At 43.0% G+C, this 21,713-nt stretch overlaps 1 protein-coding gene across 1 annotated transcript in view; it reads left to right on the top strand.

Annotated features, from left to right (window-relative positions):
- DDX10 (DEAD-box helicase 10) overlaps positions 1-21,713 on the top strand; it is a 356,705-nt gene that overhangs the window by 182,980 nt on the left and 152,012 nt on the right. The window contains exons 15-16 of the mRNA XM_025214105.1: positions 5,176-5,289; positions 10,445-10,606. Coding sequence (XP_025069890.1) covers positions 5,176-5,289; positions 10,445-10,606 — 276 coding nt within the window. The remainder of the gene's footprint in view (positions 1-5,175; positions 5,290-10,444; positions 10,607-21,713) is intronic.

Genomic DNA, 21,713 nt, shown 5'->3' with positions numbered 1-21,713 from the left:
TGCGATGCGGCAGCTAGTAAAGCGACCAAAACGCTGGCTTGCATCCATAGATGCTTCTCAAGCAAATCCCGGGACGTCATTCTCCCCCTGTACTCGGCCTTAGTGAGGCCGCAGCTGGAGTACTGTGTCCAGTCAGACCTTATGATGAGAGGCTGAGAGCTATGGGACTCTTCAGCCTCGAAAAGCTCAGGCTCAGGGGTGATCTGATGGTCACCTATAAGTTTATCAGGGGTGTTCACCAGGATCTGGGGGAACCTTTTTTTCACCAGAGCACCCCAAGGGATGACAACGTCGAACAGTTATAAACTCCTGCAAGACCGTTTCAGGCTGGACATAAGAAAGAACTTCTTTACTGTCCGAGCCCCCAAGGTCTGGAACAGCCTGCCACCGGAGGTGGTTCAAGCGCCTTCATTGAACACCTTCAGGATGAAACTGGATGCTTATCTTGCTGGGATCCTATGACCCCAGCTGACTTCCTGCCCTTTGGGCAGGGGGCTGGACTCGATGATCTTCCGAGGTCCCTTCCAGCCCTAATGTCGATGAAATCTTTGTAGTGAATTCTGTACAGAATAAGCAGGAGATTATACAACTAAAAAATTCAGGTTCTCCCCAGTGTTTCTTTTCTTCATGCCTATGTTTGTAGGAATTCCAGTTTTGCTATGCCATAGTTATGCTAAGTTACATTAAGCTACGGTGCGAAAAAGCATTATGGGAGAATGGGGCCTCTTAACTGCAAGATGACCCAGAAAGAAAGAAAAAAAAAAGTGCAGTAATGAGCAAAAAGGCATTGCAGGGGGAGCACAAATCCACAGCTACCAATTGTAAAAGGTAGAACTTACTAATGAGAATGCAGGTGTGTGAACTTGGCAAAAAAAGTAAAGATAAAGATCTTGAAAGAGAGAATAAGAATTGGCACAAGACGAGTGGGATAGGCAGGGGGTATGCAAATATAAATACAGGAGTTGAGAGACCTGTACCTGGTAGAGACCCAGGGGAGTGTGAATAATGTACCGTGTCTCTACCTGTCAAGGGCAAGCTTTGCTAAGTTGGACTGATTGTTAATCACACCAGTTGGTGTGCTGTTTGATGGACAATAAAGCATCATGGGCTTTGCCACTGAACACATATCCGAGTTGTGTTTTCTGCGTCACCTTCAGGATCTGGAAGACAGCTGGCTAGCTTTGTCCTTCCAGAATAAACAGACTTCAGCAGTCTGTATATCAAAAACAACAGCACCCAGATAATACTCAAGAAAACACTCCTCATGCCTCAGAACAATAGTGCTGGCACCAGGTTTTCAGACAGTCCCAATTTGGCTGAATTCAAATGTTCTTGAGCCTTTAATTGATGCTGACTGAGGTTTTTGAGCTTGGATGTATTCTTCTGGGACACTGTTTCTATAAAGTACCTGAACCATTTACACTTGTGTTGATAACCCTCACTGGGTAATAAACTCATCTGTACTTAAAAGCAAAACTGTTCATAAGAGCCTGAGATCAGAACCCTGCACATTCTGTGATTCCATGAGCATGTAACTGTAGCCTGAGGAGTTTAACCTATGAGACTATGACAATCTAAGTATCCAGCATTTACTGTTTCTCTGCTGATTATGTTAGCTGACACAATTAATTAATGTGATTAGTTCTCAGTCTCTAATTACTTCCCCAGATTCTAAAAATCCTAGCTGTTTTTTGCCAATGTGTCAGTGCCTCTGGCTTCCCTTCCAAATACTGTTAAAATGCTGTCAGGCTATTAGTTCAAAAGTCTAAAGCATAACAGGAAACATAGGTAGACAGTGTGATTTGGGTAGATGTGATATCTTTTATCAGACCAACTAAATAGTTGGAAAAATTGTTCTTTGCAAGCTTTCGGGTACAAATACCCTTCAGGTATATGGACTAAGTACAGATATTCAAAAAGCCCAAGCCTGAATTGATTCATTCAACATCTTCATTAATGATGTGAACATTGGAGTCAGAAGCGGACCGGCCAAGTTCGCCGATGAGACCAAACTTTGGGGCAAACCATCCACACCTGAAGAGAGGAGGGCGATCCAGGCTGACCTGGACAGGCAAAGCAAATGGGCAGACGAGAACCTGATGGTGTTTAACACTGCAAAATGCAAGGTTCTCCACCCTGGGAGGAAAAACCTGCAGCATCCTTATAGGCCTGGCAGTGCTACGCTGGCTAGCACTACGGAAGAAAGAGACTTTGGGGTGAACACTGACCACAAGGTTAACATGAGCCTTCAATGCGATGCTATGGCTAGGAAAGCGAGCAAAATGCTGGCTTGCATCCATAGATGCTTCTGAAGCAAATCCCGGGACATCATTCTCCCCTTGTACTCGGCCTTGGTAAGGCCACAGCTGGAGTCCTGTGTCCAGTTTTGGGCCCCACAATTCAAAAAGGATGTGGAGAAGGTTGAGAGAGTGCAGAGAAGAGCCACGCGCATGATCAGAGGTCAGGAAAACAGACCTTACGACGACAGGCTGAGAGCTATGGGGCTCTTTAGCCTGGAAAAGCGCAGGCTCAGGGGTGATCTGATGGCCACCTATAAGTTTATCAGGGGTGACCACCAGTATCTGGGGGAATGTTTGTTCACCAGAGCGCCCCAAGGGATGACAAGGTCAAACGGTTATAAACTCCTGCAAGACCATTTCAGGCTGGACATAAGGAAGAATTTCTTTACTGTCCGAGCCCCCAAGGTCTGCAACAGCCTGCCATTGGAGGTGGTTCAAGCACCTACATTGAGCACCTTCAAGAAAAAAATTGGATGCCCCAGCTGACTTCCTGCCTTCGGGCGGGGGGCTGGACTCGATGATCTTCCAAGGTCCCTTCCAGCCCTAATGTCTGTGAAATCTATGATTCAATCTTTGCAGGTTATTTTAACCTGGATAAATTGAACTGATTTGCAAGTGAGTAGACATGGACTTTTGATTCCAGAAATGCAGCCACATGTCTGCAGTGGCCCAGGCTAGAAGCCAGGGGATGCTAGAGTGAGACCTCCCTTCCTTTTGGCAGCAGCCGCAAGGCTGTAGGGAAGCTGACCTGGGGGGAATTGGGGGCAAGGGTGTGGTCAGGCCGTGGCAAGCCACTAAGTATCATTGGGGAGGGGTTTAAACCCCAACCCTGACCTGTAGGGATCTCAGCCATGGTGTGCCTGGAGGGCGAAGGGGGAAGCAGCCCTTGCCAGGTTCATCCTGGTTTGGGGGCACCGGCCAGGGCAGAGCCACGGGCAAAAGGGGAAGAGAGTGGGGGATTAACTCCCTATCTTCCCACTCTCCTTCAGGCATGGGAACCGCAGGCAGGGTCTGCCTGGCTTCCCCCCTCCCACTGGATGCTCATGCACTGGGGTGTGTGGCCAGAGCTGGCCTGGGCAGTGCCTTAGGTGAAGAGGGGACAGGGGGAGGATTAAACTTCCCAGTCTCTCCTCTCTTCCACAGGCACGAGGACCCCATCCGGGGTCTGCCCAACTTTCCCGATGCTTGCCACTCACGCAGCAGAAGGTGTGCCCATAGCCACCCTGGGCAGTGCTTGAAGCTGCTGCCCAGACTGGCTCTGCCCCACCCCTGTCCCCCCTGCTGCATGAGCAGCCAGCAAGGCAGAAAGCCATGCACACCCTGACAGGAGTCCCCGTGCCAGTGGAAGAGAGGGAAGACAGGGAAGTTGAATACCCTTCCCTACCCCCCACTTTACCTGAGGTTGCTATCCAGGCAGGCTCTGGCCATGCTTCCTGCCTCTAGAGCAGTGAGTAAGGGGAAAGCCGGGCAGACCCAGGTTGGGGTCCCGTGCAAGTGGGAGAGGGGAGGCAGGGGGGTTTAATCCCTTTCCTTCCCCCTGATACTTCTCCCTACCCTCCCCCGTTTACTTCAGCTGGGAAAAGTCTGGCAGGGGCCACTCCAGCTGTGTTTCCCACCCCCACCCTCCTTGTCAGCCAACCGTTACTGCTCAGGCTAGGAAGCAGAGGGGTGGGGCCCACCCTGCTCTGCTGGAGCAGACAGCACAGCACAGGGCTGCAAAGCCTTCTGGGATGCTGGGGGACTGTGATTTAACTTGAACCAGGAAGGGGTCTGGGACAGAAGTTCCATAAACCATTTTGACCTAAACCAGTCAAGTCTGATACTACATTCAGCCAGGTTTATCTTAAACCAGTTTTGGCCATTTTGAAACTGTTTTATGTGCACTGAGCTTCTGTTGTGTTACAGGTTTAAACCAGTTTCTGATCACTTAAACTGGTTTATATGTAGCTTCTGTCCCTAGCCATAGAGAGTCTGCTGGTTAATTGTGTGCTCTCCTGGCTTCTGCTGTACCCAGGAGAGCGCACTATTCACCAGCAGACTCTTTATAATGCCTGAAGAAGGGTGTTTGTACCAGGAAGCTTGCAAAGAACAATTTTTCCGACTATTTAGTCGATCTAATAAAAGATATCACATCCACCCAAAGAAACTTGTCTGCCTATTATGTCTTTAGACCAACATGGCTACAACCAACAACCCTAACAGGAAACATGTCATTTTAATAACAGAATAAAAATATAGTAGGCCACTGTGCTGAGTATTTGCCTTCTTTCTGGATAGTTCTGTTCTCAAGGCCATCAAAATGCAAACAAGCAGATTGATGAAGACTTGTATAGAAGTAGCTGAGGATGATAAAATGCAAGTGTAAATGCAAGAATCATGATAGCAGATTTGGAGTGGTGTGGGAAGTGGTAGCAGTGGATGCAGCTGTGGTAGTTTGCTGTTCTCTTGTAATCTGAGAGGAAGAACTTTCTTGGGCCCTAGTTAAACCCAGTTAAGTCCAGGGTTATTAGCCAGGTATAGCTCAGTCTCTACATAAGTTAGTTGTTATATGTGGAGAGTTCATATTGCCATTGCCACAGTAACAGGAGTGTCTTGGCGGACCTAGGTGGTTCTGGTCCTGAAAGGTTTTAAGTTATATAGAGCTCCAGATAAAAATATTGTTTATTTTTATTACAGAACCTGATTGAAACAGAGTATATCCATGAAAAGGCGTTTTACCTTAGTTTATATCTGACACTGTATTCTCCAACTCAATTATGGGATGTATATTTTGGGGAAATATTTTTATTTAATATCCTATACAGAAGTTATTCTTTGTTATGTGCCTCGGACAGAAAATATTCATATGATCTTTCATTTACTTTTTTTTACACAGACTACATCAGATTCAAAGTTGAAGAAAAAAGCAACTAAAACCAAAGAAGCCAAAAAAATTTTGAAGAGGAAATTTAAAGTCAATACAAAAATAGTCTTTACCGATGATGGGGAGGTAAGATTATTTCAATATATATGGTGTATGCTGGCAAAGGGTGAATTTGTATTTTCTGTTAATCGTATACTTCATGAAGTATACTTCTCACAGAAGGCAGAGTAGAAATGCATCTTACTGACTAACTGAATAGTGATGTATGGCTTTTGTGAGCAAGAACTCATTTAATCGGGTGCTGTGAAAGGGCGTGCACAGAGCAGTTATCAAATAGATTGATTTGAATACAAAAAAATGGAAGGGAGAGAAGAGGGAGGAGGGGGGCAGTGCTAGGAGAGGCAAACAAGTAATAAACCCTTGGGGACAAAGGGGTCAAAAAAGCTAATGCAGATAATGGAATAAGAATCCATACTCACTTTTTAGACTGTGCTTAATACAATCCAGTTGCTTCAGAGTTTTATATTGAAGATTAGATTTTCAAGTGCTGCATGGTTATGGTTGGGACTGGCAGTACAGCTTCCATAGAAACACACGTAGTTTAGACACTAAAAAGAGAGCTTTGGACTCTTCTGGAAACTCGGGCTCCCCCACTGTAGAACAGGAGAAAAATAAGGCAGAAAGGGACCTCAGAAGGTCACCTGGTCCAACTCCTTAACTTGGCATAGGATTATTCCTGTCTCAGACATTCCAGGCAAAGGCTAGACAATTCTTCTTAATATCTAACCTAAATCTCCCTTGCTGTAATTTGAGTCCATCACTTACCTTGTCTCATGTGGATACAGGGAAAATTGATTGTAGTCCTTTTTGTAACATCTTTTTTTTGTATTTTGAAGACTTATCAAATCCTTTTTTCAGTCTTCTCTAGACCAGATAATCCATTTTCATTCAACCTTCCCTCGTATCTCATGTTTTGTAGACCTCATTTTTGTTGCTTCTCCATTAGACTCTTCTGTTTGTCCTAATCTTGAAATGCAAAATTCAAAACTAAACACCAGTCATCAGGGGAGGCCTCACCAGTGCTGGAAAGACTGGGAGAATCACTTCCTGTGACTTGCATATGGCACGTGTTAACAGTATGCTGTTAGCTTTATTTATTTATTTATTCATTCATTTTTGTGATGGGACTTGTTAAGAAAAATGTCTAATTCCTATGTAGCCACTTGAATCTCTCTAGTTCTGGTGAACTTCAGTGAAAATATAAAGGGTCCCTACATTTTTTATGCAGTATTTAGTATTTCAAACATTCAGATGTTCAATGAATCATTTGGGTGCCAAGCTTGTACCAAATTATATTGAGATAGCTTTAGATTGAACTCTCTGCCAACCTACTTGGATCATCTAACAATATTTGAAAAAATGTATTGATTCTATATAGACAGAAACTACTGTGGTTTCCTACCCACTTCAGAACTGCTTCATTTTGGTGAAAACCAGAGCAAAACAGCCTCCATACTCCACAAGTCTTTTTAATGGTTCATTTCACAAACTTCAGAAGCTATCACTATGCTTTCTTTTTTCAGTTTTTAAGATAAAAATGGAGGTTTTGCTGTGGACTGATTGCAATAGTGAGCAGAGTTTAAACTAAACATAGCGATCACCTTTTAAAACTTGTTGCCTTTGACTAAATAACATTACTAATGGTATTTATACGCCAAGAGTACTTTCCATAGAGAAATTTCATGGTAATGATATTTAGCAAAGATAAAATTTCAAAGCTGTTACAGATTTCTTCAACAATAGAAGTGCTTTTTTTCCCCAATATATTTATTTTAATGACTGGGAGGAAGTTATTTTCCTAGTCCACCAATCCCATTTAAGATGGACCTTTGAAATAAATAATATCATGTAATGAGCTACATTGCCCCTGTTTAGTGGAGTACAACTAAGAGTGAATTTGGCTCAGTATGTTCATTTGGGGGATTCAGAGCTGCAGCAGTGAATGAAAATCATCTGATTCCATTTACATGTCTATTTTATGAACAATATTTTTTTGGTTGCTTCTAGAGGTTTTTCAACGGATAACATGAAAAAAAATTAATTGAGCTGGAATCTTGAATGCCTTGTTTTGTTTTTTAATCATTTTAATATATTGTTTTCTGTTCTGGAACAAAAATGAAGTGTTGTGAGGATGGTGTCTGGCTGTTGACAATCTTTGCTTTAATTTTGGCTGTTGTGGCTGTTGACAACCTTTGCTTTAATTTTTTAGCAAATGATTTAAAATATTTTGGGTACATTCAGCATCAGAAAAGCTAGTCTGTCAGTTTGTGTAATTAGGACAGTATGTTAAGACTTGTTCATGAATTTGTGTGAAGGATGATCATGGCTGAAGCTGTGCCATGCTCAGAATGTAAAATAGAAACACAATCTTTGTAATAACTTGAAGGACGACTCATGAGGAAAAGCTCCTGGAAAAGATTAGATGTGGCTTTAAAGAAATAAGCCTTTATTTCCATATATTTATGCCTGTAGTTACCACCACTGCCTGGGCACCTCTCTGTAACTTAATAGACAGTGATGATCAGTTGTGCTTCTAGTGGGTGCTTCTGAATTGCACACAAAATGTTATGCAAGTCCTTCTGAAAATCTGGTCCATAAATGACAAACTTGTGGTAAGCTGTTTTATAATGAGCGGAGGTGAAAAGGTCGTATATTTCAGCATCTTCAGTGAAAAAAGAATACCAAGCCTTCGATAGCTGTATCTGAAAAAGGTGATATATTTGTTTTTGTTTCCAGAACCTGTGCTTGGAAGGAGGGTCTGCGGAGGAACAGAGCAGTCAGATTTAGAATAATCTTGATAGCTGGTGGGCAGATGAGTGTTTTGCCTGATCCAGTGCAGTGAAGCGTAAAGCAATGAGGATAGAGACTAAAAGTCAGCCCGGGGATTATAGTTTGAACAGTAACACAATAGAGAATGATTTGGGAGTTATTTATAGAAACACAAGCTTTGCATCTGCTGGAGTTATTCTGTGTGGTACTGGGTCTGAATGAAACTACATTTTAGTGTTTGACTCTGGTACTTGATACAGTTCTCCTTAGTAAAAATAGAGCTAAAGGAATGTTTGTTCATGTTCATACACAAGCTCCATTTTGCAAAAGTAGGTAACAGTAGATATTATTTTAGGTCAATAGGGTTTGGGAGGATGGCAACACAACCAGCTGGTAAATGGTTCTCTTTTTCTTTGCCAAATAGTCACAAACATATCTAAGCTTGTATTTTGCACAGGGTGCTTTTGCAAAATGCCTTAAGGTATCTCAAACTCCTTGTTCCAATCCTCTGTTTTAGAGAGATACCCCTGCCCTAATCAGAACAGATGTTCTAAATTCTGTCCCAGTAGGGTGCTGGTGGTCCAGTTAACAATGTGTTTGAGAGGCTTTTTTTGTTTTTTGAATAGCTCTGAACCTTTGGTTTTGAAACACTATTTTGATCTTGAGTTTCTGAGATTCAAGCAGAATCCGTAAGTAATGTGTAGTCAACATGCAGCATAGATAGGGTGACCATACATCCTGGTTTGGCCAGGACAGTCTCAGATTTTGTGGGCTGTCCTGGCCAGTTAGTAAAAATTGAAATAAAAGTCCTAGATTGGTGCCACACCATCTGCACGTGCCCAGCCTGGCTTTTCCTGAGCAGTGGCTGGAGACGGGGGCCAGGCTGAGCTGGGCACCATTCTTCCTGCCCAGAGCGGGGACTGGCTGGGGCAGGGTGTGGGGAGAGCGCTGCTGTGAGTGTGGGCTGCTCACACATGCGCATATTCACCCACTCACAGCCCCAGCAGTGTCGGGATCAGGGACCTCTGCCCTGAGGGGAGTGCGGATCCCTCCCTCCTCCCACTCCTGCTCATCCAGCTGATGGAGACCTGTGTTGGGGGCGGGGTGGTTCCTGGCTCTGCCCTGGGACTGCAATCCCGGCTGGCTCTATCCTGCTAGGCCTGGCTGCCTCTGCTTCTTCCCTGCACCTATGTCACAATTAGACTTTAAAAAATGCAAATAATTAAGTTTTATTTTTTACCACAGCTGCCTACCTGCCTGATGCACCATGCTGCTCTGCCTCCTCCTCTACCTGCAGCAGTGCCGCTGACTTGGTTGGGGGGGCAGTGTCACAGATTTCACATGGCCCCATATGGTCACCCTAAGTATAGAAATAAAATGTATCTGTTTTGAAGTTCCAGATGTAGCCTGGTAGAGTAACTGTAAATATCTGCACTTTTGGCCTTCTCTGTGCTTGCTATTCCATAATATACCAGCATATATTTCTTTCTTACAATCTAGTTATTTCATCTAGCCCCATCTCCTATCTTTGTTTCAGTTTGTAGGATAGAAGAGATGACTGTTTACTCTAAAATATTTGTTAGAAAATGGTGGGACATCTGTTGTGGCCTAAGGATCTATATAAATAGTGGCATTCTAAAAAACAAGATGTTGCTGGGTTTAGCCTATCTGCATCTTTCACAGGAGAGATCAATAGAAAGGATTCTAGCTAGGGATTCAAATTTACATCTCAGAGCATTGATAAATTGACTCGTGTTCAAATGTTTACAGTAAATTTAAAGGACAATTTATTATGAAGAGGATTGTATGATAGGTCTGTCGGTGATAATGGCCTGGACTTAATGACTTCTTAAAGTCCGTTGTTCCTATGTCCTAGTATACGTGTCCCATGTTCTTCATGAATACATGAAGTGCATATCATTTTGGGAAGAACAATCAAATGGAGGGTTGTACTTAGTATTGTTCACAGAGCAAAGGGAGGGGAGGTCCTTGTGAAGAGAAGGTGCAAAATCAATAAACTAAAACATGAAAACAACCATTAAAATTGATCTAAATGAATTCTGTTCGATTGTGTTGGGTAATGTATTTTCTTGAAAGTAAATTATCATATACTCACACACTGACTAAAAATGCTTATGGCATATTCATCTTATCAGGTAGAGAGAGAGAAAAACATGTCAAAACATTTCAGGTGAAATCATTGACAAATAATATGTTTAACAGAGACTTAGTTTGAGAAGCGTTCATTTTTTAATTAATGTAACCCCTATAAAATGTTAAATGCATATCCTATTTTGTTGTATATAAACACACAATCCTCCACAACCAAACCTTTTCTTTAGCCCAGAAAAAATAATTAGCATTTAGCTAGTTCCTGGATTATTAATGGAAACTGTCTAAGCTTTGGGTATAGACAGGTGGTTTTAACCTTTTTTTGTCTTCCATCATCTAGTTAGTTCAGCAGTGGCCACCTGTACAAAAATCCAGCATGGACAGAACAGATGAAGCTGATGATTCTGGTGGCATTGACCTTGATAAAGCAAAAGAGAGACTACAGGAAGAGGACAAATTTGACAAAGAAGAATATAGGAAGAAAATTAAAGAAAAACATAGGGTAAGACAAGTTATTTGCTAATTGAGGTGGAAACAAATGCTATAAATGTTTGAGTGGCTCTGTAAATATTATTCAATAAACTGAGAAGTAAACTTAAGATAATGCTATTTATCTAAATTCTAATAGTGTTCTCAGCATGTGTAACATGTAGAAACAGAATGCTTACCCTAAAGAATTTATATTCTGCATAGATTGATAACACGAAGCATTGGAAGATGCCGGATGTTGATACTAATTTTTTTATTTAAGTGTTAAAAAACTGATGACAATAATTCATTGACAGCATTGGCAAGAGCTAGTGAAAGAAATGGGTTTATGAAGCAATTTGTTTGGGGGGGGATAGAAGTGGAGGTTGCACAGTACATATGGTTTAACAAATGTCTAAGGTATCAGAAAGAGATTATCATTGAAATGTCTTCACACTGTTCTTAGTCCAACATTCAGTATTACATTTTAGCTAAGGAAAAAGTACTATTTTTTGTGTAGAAGTTATTGGGGTTGTCAGAAATTTTGCATGAATTATTCAAATAATGTCGTATAACATGATTCATTTTGGCTGTAATTTGAAAGCTTTAATGCCTGCACTTAGACTCTTCTTTGGCTTCTAAAAACCTTAAATTGCAAGCTGTAGTTTTGCAAACTGTTTCTGGACCATTTATTTGTCATAAACTAAAGAAGAAGGTTTGAGAGCTTAGTAGTTCAAGTAATACTGCATGTAACTCAATGTCTTCAGTGCTCAGTGGTTATTCTGGTAGTTACTGTGGTGTGAAAAAATTGAGTTGGACCACATGCTGTTAAAGGGCTACTATGATTAAAAGGCTTGAGTAGTATCGAGTCACTATAAGTCACTTGAGTAGTGGGAAGTGTACAACATTCAGATCTTCAGTCATTATTTAATACTTCCATAACACTTACCCTTTTCAAAGGATTTAAAAAGCACAGTATTGATCTTTGAGAGTGCTGATTTGATCTAATTTCCATCCTAATGACAAAAGGTTAAAGGTGGATGCTGGGATATGGGTAAGCATATATCTTTAAACACACCACTCTGGGATAGAATTGAAGAAAATTCTGAATAGCATGAAGATACTTAACTATTTCATCTGAGAGTCAGTGGGGGCTAAGCATACTTAATTTGAAAATCTGCTTGAGGCTAGTAATGAAAAGCCACTCCAAAAGCTTTTGAAAGAGTGGGTTATTTAATAGTAGTTGCAAAGAGTGACAAAATTCACTCATCCATGCTGTAGGTGAAACCATGGTCAATTTGAAAGAGAGTAGATTCAAGAGCATAGCATAATAAATGAGTAGGAAGAGATTGATTGATTTATAACACATCAATCAGCTGGTTTATTGACAGGTACCTAAACTTTGAAGATTTTGTATTTTTAGTGTCAGAATATAATGATTTAGAACTTTATAAATTGCTCCCTCAATACACCTTCATTCTTATAATGCAAAGGACAGCAATTAACACTAGCCATTTATTTGCATTTTTAAAAATTACTTGACTATTAGTAAGAAGAGATAATAGATTATTAGTGAGTAGAACAAACTACACTATAAACATGCCAAGCTCATTAATAACCTGCATTACTAAATGATGTCTGTTTTGTATGGTATACTCAACTATTATCCTTTTATACATGAGTGTCTGGAATAAGTAGAAAAATATCTGAATAATATTGACAAAAATATTGAAATGGAGAACACTTCACCACCCTACTTCTTTGCATGAAGGCCCCGAATTTTTTAAAAAAATTAAGATGAAAAAAATTTGTCTCATAACTTATTTGTTGCGTGTTACAAAGTATTTGATTTTTCTGGTGGCAATTCATTTTGTGAAATGGCCTTGCAAATGTTCAGAAATGTTTCACTTTTCCAGTTTGATAGAGCTAAAATTTAGGGAATAATAAAGATGGCAGGGAAGGATTAAATTAGCCATTTGTTCAAGACTTGCTTCTACTGACCTTGGTGTGTGTTTCCATGTGCCTTCACCATTCTTAGTATTGACTAAGACCACCATCCCTATTTCTTGCAAGCAGTTAAGTATGAGTTGCCAACTTGTTTTAGAAATAAATTATTAAGATCACACTGCCTTTCAGAATTCATGTGTTTTATTTCTTCTCTAGTCACTAAACCATACTCTTGTTTTCAGAGTCAGGGATAGAACAAGGATTCTTTAGTAACACACTGCTAATGCTGCTTAGGAGTTGTAACCCACTGAAAAGAATGTGTCAAATACTTCTCTAATAGCTGAGCTATGTAGAGGCTAGCAATTAATCCTGTATCTCAGGCAGTATTTATCTCATTTTGTAGTCAGAAGTTCCAGGGTTCAATAGGATAGATTGTTTTGTGAGTTTTCTTCTAAAAGTATTGGTCTATTTAATTTGGACTTTGAGCAAATGTTTGTAGCACTAGGATAGGATTTATAATCTATAAATTATGGTGAGAGGCACCAAAATCTTGGTGGTTCAAATGTCATTTATTTATTCCCCTCTTCTATTCCTGATGCTGGGGTCCTGTCTGTGGGAATGCCAATCTTGGAAATAATTCCACAAACTTTTAGTGACAGCAGCATTTGTATGAGGATACATTCTGTTTGGGAATACCTTTCCACTTTCACATTGTCTGCAACCCTGTTCATAAGACAGAACCTTGAAAACATAAAAGGGCTGTGTAAAAAGCTAAGAATTTATTTTTATTGATTGGGAAGATCTTTTATTGATACTAAATCATGTGGACCCCAATTAAGAAATTCTTAAGCCTATACCTGTCTTTAACCTTTGAGTCATGCAAAGCTACTTAGATACTTAAAGTTAGTTGCGGAAGTACATTTTTCAGCCTGAGCTTTATTCAAAGACTTTGTCCTGTGCCTCTAGAATTCAGCTGATAAAGCTCCCATTGAATTCAATTGCATAAATCTATTTTTAGGTATTGCAAACTGTCATTAAATTGTACAGTATGCCAAGAACATACGGAAGAGGTTTATTGGTTGAGGTGTGTGCTGTAAAGTAGTTTAGAAATTCTGTGGCACTTTGACAGAAATATAATTTGTAAAGGTTGGTTGTTAAAAGTCAGTGAACAAATTAAATAAAATTTATCAAACAAGTGATTCAGTTGAAAGTTTATAAAAAAATGATTTAGCAGGTCATATATAATGCAAAGCTTTTAGTTATAGAAGGGAAGTGAAAATAAAATGTTTATTAAAAAAAATCCTCTGTATGTAATTTTGACCACATAAATAACTTTCTGGTACTCAGCATTTAGGACTTATATCAGCTGAAGCTGAAATCTTGTGAATCCAACATGTGACAGTGAAGGTTTTTTTCCTTATTTCAAAGATTGTGCAAAGAGAAGGGTAACTTTACATTGGAAAAAAGGAATTAATATTTTAGAAATGTTTGTCACACATGCAGAATTTGTGCACATTTGCATGTGCCTAAATATTACTACTGGAGTGAAGAGAACAGTAAATAATTTTACTACCAATTTTCCAATAAAAGCCTGCTTATTTTTACAAGTTAAAGTATATCAATGAATAGATTTGTCTTTATGCACAAGACAGCACTTCATTTCTACTAATATTATAATAAAAATATACTGGCTGTCTTTGTTTTAGGAACATAGGACATTTAGACGAAAACTTAAAAAAATGCAAAATCTAAATCAGTGGTGTTCTCATCAGTATTTATTTACAGAGTTTACCACATCTATATAGAAGATATCAAGTCTAAGAATGAAAAGTTGTTGGGTGATGCCAATTAGAAAATAGCATGATGACAAGGGAAATGTGATAAGGCTGATTAAGGACAGCATTACAATTTCAGAGAAGCTCTTCAGAAATTGCACTTCATAGTACAATGTATTTTTCTAATATTACAGAAGCAAGAAATTAGTCATGGGGGGAAAATATTGTAGAAATACAATTAGGCTCAAAGGATAATAAAGACTTTAAATCATCAAAGAACATCACCTTCAAATATTTATTAGTTAAATTTCCCATAAATATGTTGTCTTAACTTGACTAAGAATAGTCTCTTCTTGATGCCTTCTTATTTGGGGTTTACACCAGTAAGGAACCAAGTATATTATCCAAGAGAATTGCAGAGTTGCAAAGCACAGTTGCAAGCAGCAACATCTTATAATACATATGATTCATCCAAAGATATTGTACTGTTTGGATAATTGAAGAAATATTGATGCTGTTTTCTGGAGAACTTGCAGTAAGATGGAAGTCGTTGCTCAGCCTGCAGCCTGGATGCCAACAGTGGTGTTATTAAAATGAATACAGTGTTAAGGAAAATATTTGTCTAGCAGTGACCTAAATAGAAATAGTTAATGAACATGGACTAACTGTTCTCTTTTTAGAGCTGTATGACCAAAATAAAAACAATTTTTGAAAGTAAGCTCTTTCTCTCTCTCCCCACAAAAAACATTCACAATTTCTGCAGTACAGATTTAGTTTTGCTGGTGACGCACTGAATCCAGAATATATAACAAAGGATCCAAGAATTTAAGACACTTTATAATTTAGAGAGCAGATGGAGACTAACTTTTAATTTGATCAAGTGTGAATTACTGTATTTCATTGTTTCTTAAAAAAACAAAGAAAAATGCACAATAAATAATAAAATTAGAGGGGAAAGCAGATCACAGACAGTTGTGCCATGCTTAGTTTAGATTTCTTAAACATTAACTGTGCATACCCTATTCAGTCATAACTCCATTTAAATCTCAGTCATGACTGTCTAAGTATTTTGTTGGCTTTTGTGTGTAATTTAACATTTGCCAGAATTGCATACTATTACTTCCTTTCAAAATCTAGTTTTCTCTTCATGTTCATGTATCACATTTCTGCGCCTCTCAACAATCTTTCTTTCTTCACTGACATCTCTCTCTGCACTGTTCATTGCAGTCTCTTTGGAGTTCCTCAATTCTTTTCCTTCCTCTGTTCCCATGGTATCTTGGACAGTTCACAACATTAGCTGTATGTTCACACTTACTCCTATTAGGTGAGAGCTGATAGATTTTGGGAGCTGATACCAATAGCCGATATTTAAAGAAGCATATCAGCTGATACCGATATCCAATACAACTGCCATCAGCTGGTAAGTCCAGTGTGGTGGAAGGGGAGGGAGCAGGGAAGTGGGGCAGATCAATACTCACCACAGTGAGGGAGGGGGCAGGGGCAGACGTTGCCCAGCTGGGGGTGGGGGTGCGTGATGGAGCCACAGCTTGTGGTTGGGGGGCGGCTCCCACGGCTGCTTCCAGCCCGGGAGGGTGAGGGGCGGTGGGGGGGGGATGCCCCTGGATCTGCGCAGTGTGGGCTACAGCTGCAGCGTGGAGCTGGAGCTGGTGCTGTTCTCACTGGGGGCTGGGCTTGGAGTGGGCTCCGGTGGTTCTGGGAGGAGGCTGCAGCCACCCCAACTTTGCTGCAGCTCCATTCCCAGCCCCACCTCACTGCCTGGCACAGCTCCAGCTTTTCCTGGTGCTTGGATGGAGGTGGGCCTTTCAGCTGTGGCTGTGCCAGGTGGCGGTGCAGGGCTGGGAGTGGAGCTATGGCAAAATTTGGGGTAGCTGCAGCCTCCTTCCAGCACCTGTAGAGCCTGCTCCAAGCCCAGCTTCTAGCAAGAAAAGCCCTACGTGGTGCTGGCTCTGGCTCAACCCTGCAGCTGCCGCCTGTCTTATGCTGTGCAGATCTGGGGGCATATACTGCTTGCCCGGAAACCAGATCCAAGATGTCACAGAAGCATTACTGAGACTCATCTGGGCCTCTGACTACTACCCCATACTGCTCATCCACATGGGCACCAGTGATACTGCTGGGGTTACCCTGAGCAGATCAGAAGTGACTACAGGGCTCTGTCATGGATGGGTACAAACTGTTTAGGAAGGACAGGCAGCAGAGAAGAGGAGGAGGAGTTGCTCTTTATGTAAAAGAGCTGCATGATTGCTCAAAGCTCTAGTATGAAACTGGAGATAGGCCTTTTGAAAGTCTCTAGGTTAGGGCCAGAGGGGAAAAAAACAAGAGTGATGTTGTGGTGGGTGTCTGCTTTAGACCACCAGAACAGGTGGATATGATAAATGCAACTTTCTTCAGATAGCTGGTGGAAGTTTCCTGATCACAGGTCCTGGTTCTCATGGAGGACTTCAATCACTCTGACATCTGCTGGGAGGGCAATACAGGCTATCCAAAAAGTTTTTTGAGAGTGTTGGGAAAACTTCCTGGTGCAAGTGCTGGAGAGGCCAACTAAGGGCCATGCTCTTCTTCACCAGCTGCTCACAAACAAGGAAGAATTGGTAGGGAATGTACTAGTGGATGGCAACTTGGGCAACAGTGACCACGAGATGATTGAGTTCAGAATCCTGAGGAAAGGAAGGAGGGAGAGCAGCAGAGTATGTACCCTGGACTTCAGAAAAGTAGACTTGGACTCACTCAGGGGACTCATGGGCAGTATCTCTTGGGAAACAGTTTGAGGGGGAGAGAAGTCCAGGAGAGCTGGCTGTACTTTAAAGATACCTTACAGAGAGTGCAGGAACAAACCATCCCAATGTGCAGGAAAACTAGCAGGTATGGCAGAAGACCAGCTAGTTTTACTTAGCTGGAAACTTTTCAATGAGTGAATACACAAAAAGGAAGTTTACGTGAAATGGAAACATGGAGAAATTACTAGAGAGTAGTATAAGATTATTGCTCAGGCATGCAGGGATGAAATCAGGAAGGCCAAAACACAGTTGAAATTGCAGCTAGCAAGGGATGTGAAGGGTAGCAAGAAGGGTTTCAACAAGTATGTCAGCAACAAGAGGAAGATCAGGGAAAGTGTGGGTCCTTTAGTAAATGGGGAAGGCGTCCTAGTAACAGATGATACAGAAAAGGCTGAAGTACTGAATGCCTTTTTCACCTCAGTCTTAACAGGCAAGATCAGGTCCCAGAGTACTTCACCTGGCAGAACAATTTGGGGAAGAGGTGAACAACCAACCATGGTGAAAGAACAGGTTAGGGACTGTTTAGAAAGTTGGCTGTGTACAAGTCCATGGCGCCAGGTGCAATGCACTCCAGGGTCCTGAGGGAGTTGGCTGATGTGGTTGCAGAGCCACTGGCCATTGTCTCTGAAAACTTGTGATGATTAGGAGAGGTCCCAGATGAGTGTGCCCATCTTTTAGAAAGGGAAGGAGGAGGATCCAGGGACCACAGACTGATCAGTCTCACCTCAGTCCCTGGAAAAACCATGGAGCAGATCCTCGAGGAATCCATTTCTAAGTACTTGGAGGAGAAGGATGAGATCAGGAACAGTCAGCATGGATTCACGGTCATGCCTGACCAACCTGATTGCCTTCTATGATGAGGTGACTGGCTCTGTGGATCCGGGGAGACCAATGGATATGGTGTACCTTGATTTTAGCAAGGCTTTTGATATGGTCTCCCACAACATTCTTGTAGGCAAGCTAAGGAAATATGGGCTGGATGAATGGACTGTAAAGTGGATAGAAAACTGGCTGGATCGTCAGGCTTAGAGGGTAGTAGTCAATGGCTTGATATCTGGTTGGTAGCTGGTATCAAGTGGAGTGCCCCAGGGGTCAGTCCTGGGGCTGGTTTTGTTCAATATTTTCATCAGTAACCTGGAAGATGGGAAGGATTGCACCCTCAGCAAGTTTGCGGAGGATACCAAGCTGGGGGGAAAGTAGTTGATACTCTAGAGGGTAGAGCTAGGATTCAGAGGAAACTTAACACATTTTAAGGATTAAAAAGAAAGAAATCTTATGAGTTTCAATAAGGACAAGTGCAAAGTCCTGCACTTAGGATGGACCAATCCCATGCATTGGTACAGGCTGAGAACCAACTGGCTATGCAGCAGCTCTGCAGAAAAGGGCCTGCGGGTTACAGAGGACAGTAAGCTGAATATGAGCCAACAGTGTGCTCTTGTTGCAAGGAAAGCTACAGACATCTTGGGTTGCATTAGTAGGAGCGTTGCCAGTAGATTGAGGGAAGTGATTCTTTCCATTTGGCATTGGTGAAGCCACATCTGGAATTCTGCGTCCAGTTTTGGACCCTCACTATACAAAGAATGGGCCTGCGGGTTACAGAGGACAGTAAGCTGAATATGAGCCAACAGTGTGCTCTTGTTGCAAGGAAAGCTACAGACATCTTGGGTTGCATTAGTAGGAGCGTTGCCAGTAGATTGAGGGAAGTGATTCTTTCCATTTGGCATTGGTGAAGCCACATCTGGAATTCTGCGTCCAGTTTTGGACCCTCACTATACAAAGAATATGGACACGTTGGAGAGAGTCCAGCGGAGGGTAATGGAAATGGTTAGGGGGCTGGGGAACATGATTTCTGAGTAGAGGCTGAGGTAACTGGGTTTATTTAGTCTGGAGAAGAGAAGACTAAGGGGTGATTTACCCTCCTGGACCTGGTTCTGGCCACAGGCGATGACCTGGTGAGGGGACTCCAGGTTCTTGACCATCTGGGTGACAGTGATCATCGCCTACTGGAATTCACCATACAGCGGAGGGTGTCAAGGGCCTGAGTAAGGCAGTAGCCCTTGACTTCAAGAGGGCCAACTTCAGCGAGTTGAGGAGATTGGTAGGAGAGGCACTGGGGTCCTGAAGAGTTGGGGAACTGGGTCTCCAAGATGAGTGGTCGTTCCTTAAGGAGATGATCCACCGTGCCCAAGGGGTGACAGTCGCAACGAGAATCAAAGGGAGCAAGAGTGCTCAAAAGCCCCCCTGGCTCACTAAAGGCATTCAGGAACACCTGAAAGCCAAAAAAAAGAGGCGTACACCCAGTGGAAGAGAGGGGCACCACATTGGCTCTTTTCCAGTCTGGCACCTGGCCAGAGCACCACAAGTGCTCGTAAAGCCATGCCAGGGGCCCCTCAATAACCCCTGCCAATTCCCTCAACACCCTGGGGTGGAGAGCATCTGGACCTGCTGATTTGAACACGTCCAGCCCCTCCAGAAGTTCCCTAACTTGGTCCTCCCCGACCCTAGGCCTGTCAGAGTCTCCCCTGAGTCCATCCTGAATCTCAGTGGGGGAGTCCTGATCCCTGCACAAAAAAATGGAAGCAAAGAAATTGTTAAAAAGGTCTGACTTTTCCTCTGGTGCAACCACCAGATTGCCTAGCGTATCCTGCAGGGGCCCCATGTTACCTGGTACTCCCTATGTATTTAAAAAAGGACTTTTTGTTGTCTTTGATCCTTGATGCTAGCCCTAGTTCCGTATCTGCCTTAGCTTTCCTAACAGCCCCCCTACAAGCCCAAGTGCTGGAGACTCCTCTTTGGTGATAGCCCCCGCCTTCCACCGAGTGTACGCTGCTTTTTTGGCAACCAGGCATTCCCAGACGTCTTTGGTGAGCCAGGGAGGCTTTTGGGCACTCTTGCTTCTTGTGGGGATTGTCACCCCTTGTGCCCTGAGTCCAGAGGAGGGCCACTCGCATGATCCAGGACAGCAGGGCAGACCCTATGAGGAGAGACTACGGGACCTGAACCTGTTCAGCCTCCACAAGAGAAGGCTGAGAGGGGACCTGGTGGCCGTCTACAAACTTTATCAGGGGGGACCAGCGGGAAATGGGAGAGACCCTGTTCATCCATGCACCTCCCGGAGTAACAAGGAATAACGGCCGTAAGTTGTTTGCGAGTAGGTTCAGGCTGGACATTAGGAGACACTATTTCACAGTCAGGGCAGCTGGGATCTGGAACCAACTTCCAAGGGAAGTGGTGCTGGCTCCTACCTTGGGGGTCTTTAAGAGAAGACTTGACAGTTACCTAGCTGGGGTCATATGAGCCCAGTTTTCCCTCCTGCCCAGGGCAGGGGATCGGACTTGATGCGCCACTTCTTATGTGTGCAACACCCGGCCCCTGTCACCTTGTTCTACCTGACAGCTTCTGTCAGCCTCTCCTAGTCTCATCTTTCCTCAGAAGGCTTTCCATGAAATTCCTTGTCCTGTCCCAGTCTGCAGCAGGCCTGCACCACTTTTTACCAACTTCCTTTAGGGAGTTGTAGGGGAGGTGGGGAGAATACTTCCTTGCCCCCTGCTCTTTGCTTCTCTCAGTTTTAAGGTGTTTATCTGTTTCAGTTTCCTTGTCCCTCCTCCTCTGGCTGTGCAGTGGTAGCATTGTCTCCTGTATATGGTGGACGTTGGTGTAAGCCAGGGATGGGCAACTATTTGGACTTGTGGGCCACATAGGCAGTTTTTGGGGAGTTGCAGCAGGGCAGTCAATACTGCCCCCTCCACCTGAGCCACAAATGTGCCAAGCTTGTGGACTCTAGGGCTCATCCCTGCCACTAGCAACAGTGGACAGTCCCAGCTCCAATCCCAGCCTGCCCCATGCCCCCTCTGGACTCACCCCAGCCAGAGTAGACCAGTCACGACCTGCGTGCACAGCTCCAAACCTTGCCCGCATTGCTCCTGCTCCACACCAACCACCCACATTGAGTACTGGCAGCGGTTGGGCAGAAGCTGCTGCTTGGAGTGGGGGAGAATCCCAGCCCCCCTGCCGGTGCTGTTCTTGCTGCAGCTACCTGGGTGTGTTGTGGGTAGGTCTTGCTTGACCAATCTTATTTCCTTTTATGACCAGGTGACCTATCACCTGGACAAGGGAGAAGAGATTGATGTCATATATCTTGACTTCAAAAAAGCCCTTGATCTGGTATCCCATGATCACCTCTTGGCGAAACTGGCCAATTGTGGCCCTGGGTCCACCACGATCCGCTGGCTGGGAAATTGGCTCCATGGTCGGACCCAGAGGGTGGTAATTGATGGAAGTCAATCGTCATGGTGCCCTGTGACCAGTGGGGTCCCCCAAGGCTCTGTCCTTGGACCCATATTGTTCAACATCTTAATTCATGATGTGGACATTGGAGTCAGAAGCAGACTTGCCAAGTTTGCCGATGACACCAAACTTTGGGGCAAAGCATCCACACCTGAAGACAGGACGGTGATCCAGGCTGACCTGGACAGGCTCAGCAAATGGGCGGATGAGAACCTGATGGTGTTTACCACTGAAAAATGCAAGGTTCTCCACCTTGGAAAGAAAAACCTTCAGCATCCTTATAGGCTCAGCAGTGCTACACTGGCTAGCACTATGGAAGAAAGAGACTTGGGGG

Source organism: Alligator sinensis, unplaced genomic scaffold (assembly GCF_000455745.1).
Source record: "Alligator sinensis unplaced genomic scaffold, ASM45574v1 scaffold702_1, whole genome shotgun sequence".
In the NCBI taxonomy this organism is placed as follows: Eukaryota; Metazoa; Chordata; order Crocodylia; family Alligatoridae; genus Alligator; species Alligator sinensis.
Note: the sequence above shows the minus strand (reverse complement) of the source record. Positions and strands in the feature narration are given on the sequence as shown.